Source organism: Pyxicephalus adspersus, chromosome 1 (assembly GCF_032062135.1).
Source record: "Pyxicephalus adspersus chromosome 1, UCB_Pads_2.0, whole genome shotgun sequence".
Lineage (NCBI taxonomy): Eukaryota > Metazoa > Chordata > Amphibia > Anura > Pyxicephalidae > Pyxicephalus > Pyxicephalus adspersus.
In genome coordinates, this window is record NC_092858.1 from 48,780,706 (window position 1) to 48,798,667 (window position 17,962).

General features: G+C 37.5%; 1 protein-coding gene across 4 annotated transcripts; it reads right to left on the reverse strand.

The window, feature by feature from the left end:
• Positions 1–7,144: 7,144 nt before the first annotated feature.
• WBP4 (WW domain binding protein 4) lies at positions 7,145–17,930 on the reverse strand. 4 transcript variants are annotated; one of them, XM_072410431.1, is made up of 11 exons: positions 17,791–17,930; positions 15,727–15,749; positions 13,556–13,628; positions 13,087–13,149; positions 12,030–12,156; positions 11,118–11,279; positions 10,964–11,019; positions 9,294–9,369; positions 9,014–9,219; positions 8,305–8,486; positions 7,145–7,464 (listed from the first exon to the last, which is right to left on the reverse strand). In XM_072410431.1, coding segments are annotated over exons 2-11 (1,155 nt in total). In that variant the 5' UTR covers positions 15,729–15,749; positions 17,791–17,930; the 3' UTR covers positions 7,145–7,256. The 4 variants fall into 4 exon arrangements, with proteins under 4 accessions (XP_072266532.1, XP_072266539.1, XP_072266545.1 ...); XM_072410438.1 differs by lacking the exon at positions 17,791–17,930 and adding an exon at positions 16,376–16,453; XM_072410444.1 differs by lacking the exon at positions 17,791–17,930 and adding an exon at positions 16,364–16,386.
• Positions 17,931–17,962: the final 32 nt, after the last annotated feature.

A 17,962-nucleotide genomic window follows, 5' to 3' on the forward strand; every position in this document is an offset into this window, starting at 1 on the left:
TCTCTTCATCTCCTTGGAAGTAATGAACATATGCTGAGATATGAATGGGTGATGTCTGTGTTTTCTAGGTGATAACCTGGTGATTCAGTATACACATGCTGCTTTTCTGTACTGACAAATATACTTTAAAATTCTGACAATATTGGAGTAGCTACTTAGCAATTAGTGACATTCAAATTATATATATTTACGGCTAAGCTGGTTTATTTTCTTCAGACCTTCCTTGTTATTGATTGTTTTATGCACAGTAATTAGAAAGGGGAAAGCCGAAGGAAGGTCTACTCTACTGCTTAATTTCTGATGTCCCCAGTGCAGACAGCGAAGCTTGTCAGCCAGATCTTTTCTGCCTGCTCGTTCCAAGGCATCTTGGAGAATCTTAGTCTTGTTCAGATCATTCCAAGCCTTCTCATACCTGTAGCCACAGAAATTCAAGTCAGTGTTTGACAGTCATTAATAGAAACGTTTCCTGAGGGAAATACAAGGACTGCCATTGTAAACTTCCTTTTGTAAATTCTAGTTGACTGTCAATGTTATTGATTCAATAAGTTCAATACTTGAGTACTTCTATGAGTCATGTATACAAGTTAGGAAAGTTACAATAAAACCTAGGTCATAACTTATATGTTATTTTAAATCAGTGACTCAAAATGAAACAAAAAGTCAGCATGACAAACAACTAGCATTTTCTGTAGAAGTCAACAATAGCAGCCTCCAAGTTTTCTCATGAAGGGTTTCCATAGTTAGCCTGCTATGCCAAATTTCTTTTACCGTTTGACCTATAGCTTGGAAATGGTGGGCTAGCATAGAGTACACTGTTGAGAACCATACTCATGAGCCAAACATATAAAATAAACAGTTCAGGGCTGCCCTCTAGCCACCAAATTAGCATTCTAAACAGAGGCTGCTGTTACAACAGGTGAAACAGAAAAATAGGCCACATTTTTCTGAAAGTTCAACGTTCATCTTTTTTTTTCTTATTCCTGTTGGTAGCCACTTTTCACCTGCCTACTTTAAAAGAAATTAGATAATGCATACATAATTACATACTAAAAGCCTGCTGCACCAACATTTATTCAGGGTAAAAAGGAATACACAATTGTATCATGTCAAATCCCTCTACAGTTCTTGTCCAACTTACCTTTCTGACCTGGTAGAAAAATACTCCATCTGCTCTCTATGCTTCTCCAATGACCTACTAATGACTTCATTCCTCATAACCTCGTCACATGCACTGGTCCAAGACTTTTCTAGAACTGCCCTGACTCTCTGGAATGGTCTTCCTCATCCTATTCAGCTTGCACCTTCTTTCTGCCCCTTTAAAAGGGCACTCAAAACCCATTTTTTCAAACTTGCCTACCCGTCCTCTTTTGTCTCATAAAACCATCACTACTTCCCACCACTACATATCTCCCCTCCTATTGTGTGATACTTCCCCCACCTCCTAGATTGTAAGCTCTTTGGTGCAGGGTCCCCTCCTCCTCCTGTGTCACTGTCTGTATCTGTCTTTTGCAACCCCTATTTAATGTACAGCGCTGCATAATATGTTGGTGCTATAAAAATCCTGTTTAATAATAATAATAATAATAATAATAATAATGTGTACAGTGAATGTAGATTGTCCTGCACAGACGGTACAGGTATGCCTTGGTATTAACTAACTCCTCAAAGGTGGGTTTTAAATCTACTTATGACAACTTATGAAGGATACTGCAATTTGTGTGTGCATAGAAGCTGTCATTTATCATAAAGCTAAACGTAGGCTATAATCTAAATGTCAACATTTTATTTCTAGCAGCTAGGAAAAATATTAGCTAAACAGTAATTCCTACATACTTCAGTTAAAATGTTCTCTTCTAGGCTTTCCTATTAAAAGCAAATATGGCAGTCTGAATAGTACTTTTTAGATGAATGTAGTTATTCTTGTGCTTTGGACGAACATTACATTTACAGTAATTTCTTTTGAACCATTTACATGATCACATTGGCAGAGGAAGTCCTTATCTATAAGCACAAGCTGCTCCTGCATAGAGATGATAAAGCAATGACATGGTAATTACCAGCACTCGAGCATTTTCTGTGCCTGAATCTTCTTTTCCATTGAGGCGGTATGAAACTGTCTGATTTCTGGTCTGCTGAATCCAAGTTCTCGTGCAACAATCGTCCATTCAAAGCCCAGCTGGTTCCCAAGATCTTTTATGGACTTCAGGTTAATTACTGCATCCTGATTTGTAATACATAAAAACAAGTGTCAGCAATTCACAAAGTGTTCTTTCTCCCTGGATGTGCACTTTCCTTAGTTGGTAACATTCCTGACAAATTATTTCTTGGAATATGCCAACAGACAAAACTATTTTACTACATAGCACAAATGTTATAATAATGTGTTTCGGTAAAGCTGTAATCAAAAATCATCCCAATATTTATGTTCATATTATATACACCTGGTTGTTACTTCTGTAAAATGTTAAGATAACTCATTTTTTTAACATTGGTACACCATATAAAATAACAGAATATAATGCAAATGCTGATCAAAACAATAAATCCTCCCTGCCACGGCTAGTTCAGTACATCAAATTTGTTTGCCCTGAAATTCTCACTTGCTTGTAAAGCATTGGTAAAGAGGGACAGTCTTGTCAGACATCCTCCTAAACACTCTTATAATCAAAATACTATACCTAATCACATAGATGGTGACACCAATGACTATTAGAATTGTAGAGCTTTTTGTGTTGCCATAATTCTCCCTTGGGGGTTAATATGGGTAATTATGCTAGTGAGTTTTTCCATTGAAATGTTTACTCTGATTGTTTCCTTTGAGCTGTGCTCCCACTCTTCTCCAATGTTTATAAATCAGCTTCTCTTTTTATAAGTCCATCTGACTAAAGATGCAGTCACTGAATGATTCATCACCAAGTGGGCAAGACAAGCTTAGACAACAGAATGTTAAAGAAAAGAAAGCAGCTTACCTCCTGTGCTTTATTAGGCATTTTTGTGTGCTTGGAATTGGGATATGCAGCAATTCTTTTCTACAAACGTAATCAAAGAAAAGGTCATTTTATCTTAGGAATAGTTAGAATGTTACCAGCTTTTGTACAACTGGATACATAGGTTAAACACAGTTTTCTTCCTGTGTAAGTACTTTTATATTTTGAATCATAGGCACTGGAAAAACGACTTGTAACCAATTAAACAGATTTTCTAAGAAGATGAAAAATCTCCCAAACTACCTATTCCCCTTTTATCCATGAAATCATAATTTGTGCTTTTATTATTCATACACCATTGATTACATTTACTGGTTCCAGTGTTAGCATTTTGGGGTATCCCTCTTCTCATGAACAAGAGGTGCTTGAAAAACGAATGTAACAGCAACAATTGTACCTACCCACATGTATGGATATAAAATCTTAAAATGATCCAGATGTGACCTGGTATCTTGGTTTATAGTGCCAGAAATCTATCAGGATATGATAGCTGACATTTTCAGGTTATAGCAGATCAAATGTAGTTTAAAAGCTGAAAGATGATGGAGTGCCAAATGTCCGATCTCCTACACTGTCTCCCATCTTCTGAGAGTTCACATTTAGACTTTAGGACCTCTGACTACTGACAATACAGCTTTATGTCAGGCTTAGGCTAAACAAGTGAAAAATATAAACCTTTCATAAGCAAGCCCACACAATTTTAATAGATACAAAAAATAATGTTTGATACATATACAAAATTCACTTCTAAAAAATAATGCCGTAGTTTAAATATTAATAATTAAAAACATAAAATGCATACTGGATATTTTACACATACCTAATTTGTATACTGTCAGTAAATAAAATAAAACAAGCCTAAAAAATTTAAAATGACATTCATTGCTAAGATGATTAAATTGGCACCATTTTGTAGATGAACAGCAGCCAAAATGAACACGAACATGCATGATCACAGAGAAAAAAAAGTTAAATCAAAATACTTTAGATAAAAAAAAGATAAAAAAAATACTTTAAAGACTAATTATGAAACTATCATTCCCTTCAACATTCCCTGGTGGGGATTTTCCAGGTCCATATGTTTTAATGGCAGTAATTGATTCAGATTGCATGTTTAATAAATAGAGTCCTAAGTGTGATCCATGTCAACCTACCTGCTTGGCTATTCAGTAAATACTGAGCAAGTTCTGTGTTGTTCCCAGAACAAGAAAATAATTTCTGTCTCTATCATGATGCGTTGTTAGGAGGTAACTACAACACAAGCTAAAATTCATCCTGTTAAAAATTAAAGAAATGCAATTATTCCTAGCTGTTCCTCATGACTGGAGATCACAGACCAGAAGGCCTGGATTCACAAACACTTTAACCTTTAGCAGTATATCAAAGTCAGCATAACAACTATGGTCGTGCTGTAGCACTACTCTGAAATATATTAGGTAATAAGTATATATTAAGTATAAGTATAATATGTATACGTATAATAAGTATAATATTAGGTATATGTTACAAATAGTTACACACAACAGGTTGGCTTTAACAAAAAGCATTTGTCATCTACAATCATATTACAGCACTTACATATAGTCAAGCTGCAAAAGTACATTAGGTTCAACCACTAGGGAAGTAAACCTCCATATTTCAGATAGAACCCTTTTTTACATAGCTTATCAAGAGGAAGGCAAAAAAACATTTGTAAAAACTTGGTTAAGTTTACTCTAAGTGGTAAAAAACCCTTCCTGATTCCTTGAGACAATCTGATGTTCCTGGATCAACAGTCTCAGGCAGTACCTGCACTGTGATAACACAATTAACAGCCCTCATCTAACAGTAAAAAAAACCTGTCATATGAAGGCAAGCAATGCTTTCTTCCTTCAGGAAAATGGTAATCTGCATAATTATTATTATTACACAGTATTTTGCATAATGTGACAATTACCAGAATTACCTAATTTTTTACTTTGCTGTGCTTTAACAATATATATTGCATTAAAGTGAATTGATTTTGCACACTAAAAGTCATTTTAATAGTAAGAGTACATGCAGTATTTTCAGTAACAAAATGCACAACAATGCACTTACTGGGGCTAAGCGATGCTGGCCTGTGTGAACATATAATTGCTACATTAGCACGCATTCTTACGGGCGAGTCTTGCATACTAAGCTGGCCATAAATGAGTGTCCATGTAATAATACGACAGCATATATAGGCATTAACTGTGTTGTATGCAGGTTACTCTTCTTTACAGGTCCACTAGATAACATGCAAATAGTTAGTCTGAACTGTGTCCCTGCGATCATTTATGTTAGCAATGAACCTGTGCCTCCTGCACCTATGGAGATTTATAGCTATATTTTGTGTATCGCTCAACAAGTATGATTTTATCTTTTATGTTGTTTTATTTATTTTAAGTAAACTTCAGGTAGAATCAGGCCTTGCAAGCTTAGAGACTCATCTCACTGTAATTATTGTTCGACTATGTGCGGTGATTTGGTGTACAAAATTTTTTAGGTAAAAAGACAAAACACATTCGTAGCAATCAAGAATAACCATCAAAGAATAGAAGAATAGATTTTTATTATTATTAATATATATATACACATGTAACTGAATGCAGAGAACTTTGAACAAATTGGCGTCCTGGTCAAACCATCCCCTGTATATACTCATTAAAATTGACTTAGCTGCCAAAATATCCCTGGGAAAATCATACAAATAAAAAAAAGCACACCACCCCTGTCTACATCCCTTCTTGCCATGTGCCCAGATGCATCCAGTTAACTCTTTATTGTACTAATACATAACTTTTTGCTGTAATACACACCCTTTCATGCAAAACATCATTTTAAATGTGCCCCAAATATGGCAAGATACCTCACCTGTATTGTTATAACGAAACTTAAGGTTTCAGTGATGAAAAAAAATATCAGAAAAGTGGCAGAAGAGTTTTTGGAATTACCTACTTGCATTATCATTATAGCGATATGGAAGAACATTGACAAAACAAAGAAACGAGGATTGTGCAGCTCATTTTATACATGCATTTATACATGCATTCATTCCTACCATTATACCATGTTTACTCCCACCCTTCCCATAATTGCTTGTCTAGTTCCCTCATTTCTAATGCTTGCTGTGCTTAGTGGCTTTCAAGATTTACTGGTAGAGAGGAATGCAGATGCTAATACAGCGCAATAACTACACATATATTACACCAAGTTATGGACTTACTTTACTGTGTTCCTTAGTAACCTAATGCTCTTCCTCATATTAAAAATATGTGTGAAAGGCAAAATATACAATCTATGTAATATGACTTTGTTTAATGTGATGGGAGCTCCAGGGTTCTCATATTTATGTTCTTTATTGCAAAAAGAGTTAAAATATAGTAATTCAAAACATGTTATTACCAAAATTATACAAACAAGGCCACATTACTGGGCTAAATGTTCTAATTATATATATCTATATATATATATATATATATATATATATATATATATATATAAAGTAGCAGATTAAGAGTAAATTAATCTCTGCTGAAAGGCTGCCCTTAGCAACACATCTCAGGGCACTGGTCTGGAGCCTTGTTAATAAAATCCTGATCATGTGATAAGTATATTAAGAAATTATCATTTGTATGTTGACAAATTATTATTTTCCTAACCAAAGTATATATACAATGTTTTAGTTACCTGCTACAAATATATGTATAAAATCTCAGTTAAAAACAGCAAGGTGTTGCAATTGAAGATAGCAAGAATGCAATATATACAACTGTCCATAGCATTGTATGACTCAACTTACAAGTAAAAGGTAAAGTCAAAGTGGGTAGCCAATGCAAGGTATAAAAATCTAAAAGAGGTCAATGTAGAAGAGACTTTGATCATTCCAAGATAAGTAATGAAAGGTTTAATAGTGGGTGGGGGTGATTAGAGGTGTTTACATTTTGTGGTTCCTGTTTAGTCTTGAAAATGAATATCAATTATTTCTGAGTGGTAATGCTGAAGGTTCAGCATGAATACATAATAAAATAAGTCACTATTTTTCCCAAGTTGTGACCTTGTCAATCTTAATGTTACGCTCACAATGTATGCAAATATATAAACATTGACTTCAGAATAATTACTTTTTTTGGGTGATTTTAGAAATGATAAGCTTATAAAAAAAGAAAACTGAAAAGCATTTAATCATACAAAGCAGACACACAACTGAAATTTTTATGCTTACAATCATACAGTTAAAAACAAAAATTTTCACATCAAAGTCCTTTACTGATCATTCAGTCTCTGTCGTATGTTACGAGATTTTACATTTTCTAGTTTTCTTTTCTTGAAAACTGAGGCCCCTGCCACTGTGTCCCCGAGAGATGTGATGGTTTTTTCCTTGAACTTCACTTTGGGCTCCTCTGGGATATCAGGTATTGAGGCTTGTGGATCATCATATTCAACATTTGGAAGTTCTAAATCCACATTCTCACTGCATGAAAAATATTCCAGAATTAGATGGAAAAAAGGAAAAAGGTTTACTAGGAATATGGGGAATGGAATGTCTGAAACACTGACTGTATTATTTAAAGCAATAACTAAAAAAAAAAAAAAAAAAAAAAAAAAAAAACTTTGTTGCTCCCACATTACTGATATCACGCTGAAACAGAGCTCAGTGCATGTAGTCCCTGGGTTAAGAACATCCAACAACGGACAGACGACTCCTAGATACAAGAGGGGCTTTCCTGCTCGCTCCTGTGCAGCATGGAGGCTTCAAGGGGGAGGGGGAAGGGCAGTTTGCATGACTTGCAGAAGAAATCTGTTGCTAAACACAGCTGAGGTTGTGGGTGATCTCTTCTGCAACTCCTTTAATGACCAAGACAAACTCTGCGTTTGTTTCGCTTTGCATATCAAAGCACAGTTTGCGCTAGAAAGTAATGAATGTCTAGGCTCTGGTTTTTTTTTTTTTTTTTTTTTCTTGCTTTGTTTGTGATTAACTCACAGTGAGGGTTTTACACTGTAACTGACACCACACTGCCCAATAATACGTTGAGCCAAACATCTGTCCTAATTGCATTTTCTAAAATAATGTACCTGTTCTGACTAACAAACAAATTCAACTTAAGAACAAACCTACAGTCCCCATCTCATATGTAACCTGGGGACTACCTGTAGATATATACAAAAGTGTTCAATTTTCTTTACACCCACTGTAGTTGTGATCACAATACTATGCCTTTCTACCACGGATTTATAACCTTTTGGGGTTTTTGGTTAGAACTATAGTAAACATACAAAACACTGAGAGGAACATTGGTTCCTCTCTACTTACTATGGGTCTTCCTCCTGTTTAATTTCTTCCCATGCCCCATATGGATTAGCCTGTTTTGGCCTGTGACTAGGAAGCTTCGGAGGTGGATCCTTTTCTTCAGTCTCCTGCTTAACTTCTCTCTCATCTTCTTTCTCTTCACTTTCAGATTCAGGTGCATCATCTTTTGTTTCATCCTTTTTTATCTGTAGAACACAAATGGTAATTACAAGGCAAGTGTTAATATTTGTGATTATGTTCATAGAAATAGGAATACAATAGGTAATATTTAGGTATCTTTCTTTTGCATCATAAGCAAGTCAACAAAGAAATGTATTTTAAAATAGAGCAGACAAGGTTTAAACCCCCTATTAGGTGATTTTTTACATCTGTGTCTTACTAGATTTCCTTTATGTTTTCCTGTGCTAAAAATGTAACAGAGAATAAGTGAATTATCCAAAACTAACAAAAGTTTCATCCCAGAGATTTGCCCTAGGACATTCTTGCCTTCTGGCATGTTTAGGCTGCATGTTAGTTCTCTAGTTAAAATATATTAGCTAAGGTGCACTTTAATAAAGATGAAACAAATAGTGTCATCACCTTACCCTAAATTTGTGTAAAAATAGAAATAACTTCTTGTGGAAAAACATTCCACCAATGTAAATCCATAAAGTCATGCAACCCTTCTAGTGTGCTTTGTCCTACTTTAATTTCCCAGAAAACAGATTCTCACCCGGAAATTAATTTTAGGAGTTTTTGCTGCTGAAGATGTTGGTGTGGCATCTGCTGGGTTAGACTCATCAGAAGTTGACTCAGTTTTTAACTCCACATTCTCAGCCTCTGCTTCCACAGGGGTGTCTTGTGTGTCTGGGGAACTTCCTTGATCTTCTGTAGATGGAAGAGCAGAATCAAAGCCCTCTGGTTTTTCCCACCTGGATTCTGAAGAAAAAAAAACTGTTATTTACTGCAGTCAGTGAAATGGATAGGCTGTGATAATTTGTAGACGTGCATACCTCCTGTTTCAGAATTGTAGTAGTACGTATAACCCTCTTCAGATACACCTTCAACCCAGACAGATCGGGCACCTTGCTGTAGAGGGGGGGAATAAACACACACAGAAAAGCTTTAATTGATATTGGCAGGATTCATATGACTATTGGCAATGAGGCAGAACTAGTTAAAGTTAAAATAAAAAACGAATTTTAAAAAATTGTGAGGAGGGTCCTTCATCGCAGAAGGGAAAGGTGGTGTCCCCTTTGCAAGAAAATAAGCATACCTGTCTAATCAAATGTTTTTTTTATATACACTCACCTGTCCTCGCTTCCATTTAAATTGCCTGTCCCCTCTGCACAAAAAACTTGCCTGCTCACAATTTTTTTTTTTTTTTTAGTCCCACTTTAAAGCCAATTGGCAAATGGTAAATCTCCTCTCTCTAAATCAATCTAAATGCTCTTTTTACTCACCTAAAGCCATTATTACATGACCTCTCAAGTATTCTTTCTTCTTTTGTTTACAACAGACAGGTTCCTTCTTTAGATGTCCAAAGAATGTGACATGAACACTTTGTTCTCTGTCCAGTGCTAGGGATCGCTTAGGATCCAAAAGAGAAAGCTGACGCAGTGAATTCTTCACAAGGGGACCAGCCAATGCAATGGCATTTTTAGGCGATAGATTAACAGCCCTCTCATCTGAAAAATGGTGCCATCACTGGCCCTAGCATCATATTTAGGAGACAAGGTCTTCCTTCTCAAAAAACATTTAAAAAGGTGAGAAAACAAATCAATAGTTAGTTGTGAGAGGGCGGGGTTCATTTTTGTCTTAAAGTTTAATCTATTGGTATGTGTAAACTATTTTCTAGCAGTATATTTAAAGAGTTGGCTATACTAAGTAGTATCTGAATATTTATATGCTAAACCTTGAAAGTAGCTCATGATCTTTTAACTTGCACATCCACTCTTCATTGCGTGTGGTACAGCAGATGACAATATTTTGTGTGCTGGCTAAACTGTTATATCTATTTTTTGTTAACAGGGTAAAGAAAAAACAAATTCTCATCTAATAAATTCCTTTTGATGCTGGTCTGCTAACACAAAGATTACTGTGCTGAAATCATTGTATAATACAATTTTTTAGGTGACTCCATACTGATCTTATGGTTTTAAAAATACCATCAGCATTTCAATTATGACTCTTTACTATGAAACAGGGGCTTGTCCAACTCTGTCTTGCCTCACTGACCAATCATGCCTAAATTGTGTACTAGACCAGCGGTCGCCCACCGGGGGTCCGTGGCTTTGTCTACTGTAATGACACAACCCGCCCACTCTCCCATCGCAGGGAGACCTGCTTGCTAAACACCACTTTTGTTGTGTCCAAATCCCTGCGCTACTGTCCCTCCCCAGAAACTTAACAAGCAGGTCTGAGCCTGCGATGGGAGAGTGGGTGGGTTCTGGCTTCATGGCGTCACTCTGGGGGAAAGCTTTTTCCTTCTTCAGTGACATACGGCTCCCTGCGCATGCGCAGTGTGAGTTCAGTGAATTTAGTGGTCCGTGAGGTTGCAAAGGTTGGTGACCACTGTACTGGACTGTAATAAATTTTGGGGTCTTTACATGACATTTGCATGCATGTGGTTTTACCACCTTTTTTATATTGTGTATATATATAAAAATGTACCATAGCTCACCTTTTCAGACTTATCCTCACTATCCTGGAATCCATCTGGCTTCTCCCACTGAGTCTCTAGCATAAAAAAAAAAAAAAAAAAAAAAAAAAAAAAAAAAAAAAAAAATCACTGTAAACTGCACACTGGTAGATGCATATAGCAAAATATACAGTACCTCCAGTCAGTAAATTGTAGTAGTATGGGTATCCTTCTGGAGAGAATCCTTTTGTCCACTGCTTTTTAGCATGATGTTTTTCTAGATCTTCAATCTCTTTCTTTTTTTGCTGATCGCGTGCTCTTCTCTCCTCAATTGTTGGACCTACAGGAGCAATAGGGGCTAGAGGGGAAAAAAAAGTTAGTTATTACCTTGAAGGTTAATAAAGTTGAAAAATCAATCTGTTGTAATAGGGTTCAACATACAACTACATGCATAAAATATATTTTTAAACAATCAACACATTTTTTCCACCTGTGAATAGCAAAATTAACTGTTTAAAAGTGAGCTGTTTACACAAAAATAGTGTTTTCAATGTCTTTCATTCTTTTTCTATTCTACTGCTGCCTTTTATTTCTATTTCTGTAGCCTTTTTCTGTGTAAAGCTTTGGAATGGGTTCCTCATAGTAACTAAGGTGGACCATACCTACACTATGGGCCTGATTTTTGAAAGCTCTCCAAGGCTGGAGAATGTACACTATCACCAGTGAACCTGGGTGATCCAGCAAACCTAGAATGGATTTCTTAAAAGTCATTTACTATTTGTTAGCAAATGTTTTCAATCCTGGACCAGATCCATTCCAGGTTTGCTGGACCACCCAGCTTTACTGATGAAAATGTATCATTTCCAGTCTTGGAGAGCTTTAATACATCAGACCCAGAGTGTGGCAACTCCGCTGCCTGTATAAGTATAATATTGCATATGCAGCCTGATCGAATTACAGTAGTAAATTAAGAGGATTCAATCAAGCTTTAGGGACCCTGTATGAACGGTTCTCACCATGGGAGCAGTACATTCTGTTTATTTAGTGTAGGTAAAGTACTGGGTGCATTTTTTTTGGATAAACCGTGAAATCATTACATGAACAGTACCTGGTTCTGTGCCACTGAGTCTTTTCATATCTTCTTCATAAGCCTTTAAAGCAGCTTCTTCCATTGCAGCAAAAGCATCTAACATCTGTTTCTCTTCCTTGGCTTTAGCCACACTTTTTTTTTTGATCTGAAAGAACACAGTTTAGCTGTATAGGTGTATTTAGAATACCAATTAAGATGGCAATACACAAGTCAGGTTTCCTGTTCACTCGAGCAGTGCTCTCAATTATTTCATATGATTAGGTATCATTATTATTACACAGTCTTTATATAGCACCATAGTCATGTCACTGGCTGTCCCTCAAAGGGGCTACCAATCTAATGTCTCTACCATAGTCATATGTCTTTAATAAACTCTAGGGTCAACTTTGGGGGAAACCAGTTGACCTAACTGCATGTTTTTTTTTTTTGGAATGTAGGCGGAAACCAAAGCAAACAAACTCCATGCAGATAATGTCCTGGTTGGGATTCTAACCTGAGACCTAGCACTGCAAAGGCCAGAGTGCTAACCTCTGAGCCACTGTGCTTTCCAGAAGCTGATTCTTATTGATAATGATTCTGATCGATAACGTGTTGGAACGCTGTCCCCAATTTTAACTGAAAAATGTTTTAAGACCTCCCTTTTGATTTTTGTTGGATAAAATTTTGAAGCATGCTCAAAAACAAATGTTTTTAATCATTTAGAGAATTATTAAGAATCAAAAAATGAATTTACATTTTGATTGAATATGAAGAACTAATACTGAGGAATCAACTGTGTATTATTTTGTTGTGTGTGTGGTAGCTGACATTCATTTTAAACAAGCTGGTCCAAATGAATCATCATCAAATTTTTAACAACCAGCTCTAGACACACAACCAAGACCTGCACAACCCTGAATATGGTTAAATTAGGGCTCAAAGGTATAGCAAGGTGCTCAGATGTGTGGCAACACTCAAAATAGTTAAAATGATCCAACTTCAATTAGTAATCCTATTATAAATCTATAAATGTAGCAGAAGCGTCAAGGCTTTCTGGTAGAAAAAAAACACATTCCACTGGGCCTAAGCCCTTTACCTCATTGATTTTCTTGGCAACATTTTCTTTGTGGTTTTTGCCTCGCTCGTGGAACTCAATACTCTAAAAACAAACAAAAAAAAAAGATATATACGTATGACATAAATTAAAAAATAAAACAAAGGAGTGTGTAATTTCCCTAACAAATAACTCAGGGTCTTGTTTCTCAAGTGTCTAAATCCAGAGTTGCCTGCAACGGGGAAACAGATTCTGGCTGCTCTATTTCACTTGCAATTTGAAAGAGCAGTTTTCAAAGAAGAATGTGACTAGTTTCTGAAGACAGTACAACCATTTCTACTTTCAAAATGTTTCATTAACAGGGCTCATTACCTCAATGGACAACCAAACACACATAAATATACAACAGAGATATTTATTATAAAATTGTAACTTAGAACAGGCATCAAAATGGATTCACCTTGAAGCCTTTACATAGAACTAAATGCTAAAAATAATAAATAATGCATACCGGCTTATTGTCAGCAATCCAGCAGTTGCAATGAATGCAGAGTTTTTTAGGCTGAGATTTCCAGTAGTCAGCCCTGCAAAAGAAGCATTGTCAGAGAATAACTATGGGCATATAATACATGAGGCAGCCTGAAACTAGCATGAACTGTTTCTTTCTCCCTTGTACCAGTTTTCTTACATATCAATCCTGCCAGTAGATCCATTGTTTCTTATTCCTTTAACTGACCAAACTGTCTAGCAAAGAAGCAGTTATGGCAGTTAAACAAAATTTTTTACACTAACACCCTTTTTTTTTTTTTTTTTAAAAAAAGGAAAAAAAAGTCACTTGCTGAAACTGCTTAAAATGTGTTAGATGGAGATAGGCTTTATTATTTTTTTTCCCCACCTAATGTCTAAGGCTGGGTATACACGTGCAATAATTGTCTTTCGCGATCCTTTACAACAACAGAAGACTGCACAATGCATGAATGAGTGCTGTATATACAACGCCATTCTGCTGTACGGAGGGGGGGAGAACGATGGAGTGGCAGCCCACTGTGCTCTCTCTTCTTCACTTCCCTTACGATCATTCTTTGTCCATGGATCCGCCATGACAGATCCAAGAATGACGGATGACGAGCACAGTGCACATACCAGACTCCTGTCCGATGTCACCCTGTCTATGCTTTCATTATGCAGTCACAGCAACATTGTGATTCTGATAAAGGAGGCAAGAAAATAGCATATGTACAGACAGGATCAACTCATAACACAACTATGGCTCCATTTCTAAAGCACTGTATGGCCCCTACATTATTGTGCTTTACAGGTGCTCTGAAGCAAGTGGACAACATTTCAAAGCATCCTGAGGAAGAGGAGGTTGAAGCCCAGTCATATGGTTGTCTTCTCTTCTAATCAGGGAGCCCTCTAAGCTCTATTAAGTACAATGAAATCGGCAGGATACCACAAGCTCCACACCACAGCAAGCATTATTTAAAAGGGGCATACAATAGCAGCCAAGGTAAGGAGTTACCTTGCAGAGTAAATGTGCTCTGAAGTTGAAAAAAACAAAACAAAAAAAAAACACAGACGCTACTATCAGCCTTGCATTGTACAGCTCTATTTAAATGTACTTCTAATTGCTTATTTCTAAAAGCTGTTTGCAGATTTCTGATGCACAAGACTGTTCATATGTTCCATCAAGCAATGTATTTTGTGCAGAGTTCCTAGCACCTGGACAAGAATTCCCACATATTGTCTGGGCCACAGTATGGGGTGTGTATATGTATGTGTGGATGACATCATTTTTGAGAGTGGTTGGAGCGATTACTCTCTTGTATGCCGCATGTAGCATCTGAAAAGCAATCTGTGGCAGCACTGCAAGAAATTGTCTAGAAAAAAAGGTGGGGACCCATTTGTTCCAATATTAGGATTTCTTAAAGAGTAACAAATTACAGTTAACCCTAGTGGCACCTCTTTAACAAAAAACTCTGAATTTAGCCTAAACAGCAGCCAACAACTACTAATTAATAATAATAAGCTCATGTGAATGCTGAGGACCGAGGCAGATTTATGAAGGTACAAACTTTTTTTTCTATGTTTGAATATTTTTAGAGCAAGGTCAAGTAAACCATGTTGACTGTGCATATAAGATGTTTGGCTGGGCTATTTCTTTAAAGCTGAATTCCAAGCGAATACACAAAATATTGCATCAAGTTGTTCATTAATAATAAAATGCTTGCTCTTTAAATACACTCACAAAACATCTGTGACAAGCTGACATCGGGTAAAATGCAATCTTCTGCAGAGCAACTTTCATAATGGGAGGGTGAGCGATAAGACTAAAGACATCACTCATCAATCTGCTGTGGACGATGGCTGTGCAATGGCTGGTGGAGGAGAGCACAACGAGGTGCCGCTTGCTTGTCCTCTCCCCTCCATTGAAATTGGGTTCAATAGACAGGGGAAAAGGTCACTAAAATCACTGATTTCTACAATAACCAACTAACAGAGAAAATGGAATATTGTCTCTAATTGTGCTGTGTAGTCTCAGGGCTGGATCGGCAAATAATACAAAAACTATAGCAGGAAAAACAGCTTCTTCATGTGGATGTCATCGGTGTATTCTGTGTGTTGCCTTTAATTCATCTTGAATTTACGTAAGAAATGGCAAAGAACTGGGAAAATACTTACATGATGGCTTCTTTATGTGTTTCCTACAGAAAAAAACAAAACATGCAGTTAGAGAAAACATCAATATCCTGAATGAAACCACAAATATATAAAGAGAGACACCTGTTAAATATATATACTGCGAAATCCTGTGTGAAACTGGACAGTAAGAACAATCACATTCACCAATCAACATAAGTGTGCTGCTTAAAGAGATCAAAGTGTAACCACATTTAGGATCTGTGGATCAATTTGAGAACATTCAGATTTTGAAAGGTGTATTTGACTTTCTTTAATTGCAATTCCACAGAAGTGAACAAATCGAAAATAGCCCTTAGACTGACCACGCACATTATCTGGTCATTGGAAACATGCAAAATCCAACTCCTCTAGGTCAAACGAAGTGACCCCTTAACATTGATTTGGATGAGCTTCTACATGAACAGAATGTACTTGGAATGGGACCTACCACTGGCCTATTAGCAGGCAGCAACCGCCTTCAGGACAGATTTTCTGCCCTAACTGATTATTAAGCCACCCCGATAGCAATAACTGCCCTTAAAGTGCATGTGATGAAAAAAATGCAGACAATCCCTACAATACATGTACATTCCCCAGGTTGTATCCCTTTAAAGACCCTTCATTACCAGAAAAATACCTGTTGATGTACCTGAAAAGCTCTCTAAATCCTGTGATCAGCTGCCTGTACACAGCACTTTTGTGGAGTGTTGTATACCCTCCCAAATGTTTGTACTAAACTACCCTGACCCACCCCCAGTCTATAATATAGCATATAAATTACTAATCTGTAGTCCCACGATAAGAGCTAGTAGGGCTAACCTGCTTCCATGAGATAACAGGAAGCGTCTACAAAACACACAGATCTCAAGCTTTAGAATGAGAGGTATAATTTTAGACTTATTAAACAGATATTATAAAACAGACAAAGGGGAGCAAATAAGTGAAAAGTGTTTGGATTTAAACACACTATACTACACAATATCTGGCTCAACCATGCCCTAAATAACCAACCGAGTATTTGCACCAAGAAAAGGTTAAAGTGGAATTGAAGCCCCAGCAAATTGATAATCCAGCAGATGGGTATTGCCATCTAATAAACCATAACTCTACCCCTGGCACCCTTACAAACTTGTGACACTGACATTACATTATTATTTTTTACTGTAAAACCGGATAGGCCAGAAGGGCTTTAATTTTTTGTTGAAAAATAAACCATCACATGGATGCATTGTGGACCATCAACCCTCCACCAATGCCCAGCAAATCTTATGGGGAGATTACGTGTGTGTGTGTGCGGCGGATATTACCTCTAGGTGGGGGGGGAGGGGGAGATTACATGGGGGGGGGAGAGAGATTACCACTGCAGCTTTGTGCTAAATTGTAAATACCAAATTGTGTTGCTACGTGCTGCCCTAGGCACATGAGATGATTCTCGCCTGATACGAATGGTCAGGCTTATCTCAGGTGAGAATCTGACCTGTGTTCAGCAGTCGCCCGCTGTCACTCATGACGGATCTATGAAGAACCAATCATGATGGAGCGCTGTTCAAGTCAGGGGAGGAGAGCACAGCGGGGCACTGTGTGTGTACCGTGCTCATTTCTGCATTCATCCGTCTCTGTTTGTTGGAAACATGAATTGCAGGTGTAGCCTTAGGTCGGCCCCCTTACCTGCACCCCACACATCACACATGGAGTGCCTGCTGCAGTTCTCAAGGCGTGTCACAGGACAATAATATCACGTGGTTGCATTAATTCATGCATTTCCATGTGCTGCAGCCAATCACAATGACAGACAAGCTGCCCCCCCAAAACATGAGCCTGGTGACTGTATTGCTGGGCCCCCTATGTACACAAGGCACCCTGGGGTCACCGCACAGCAGAAAATCCCCATGAGTGATGGTAAAGATGATAAATGTGCAGCACTTGTCCCATATCTGCAATAACAATAATGTAATGATAGGAATATGAGGCTCAGTGCTTTCATGTCACATCCACAATCCCTTGCTCACACCGGGGCCCCTCACACAGCTCTGTGGGGTGCTCATCACGTGACCCAGCACTTACCTCCAATCACCGAGACATCAGACCCAGCACAGAGCCGGTGTGATCAGCGCCTGGGAATAGTACGGAAGCTGAGAGCAGCCATTCTACGTCAGGGTACGGCGACCCGCGAGGCTCAAATCACAGTGCGCGAAGCCTCCTCCCACTCCCCCTGGTGGTGGGTGGGGAAATAAAC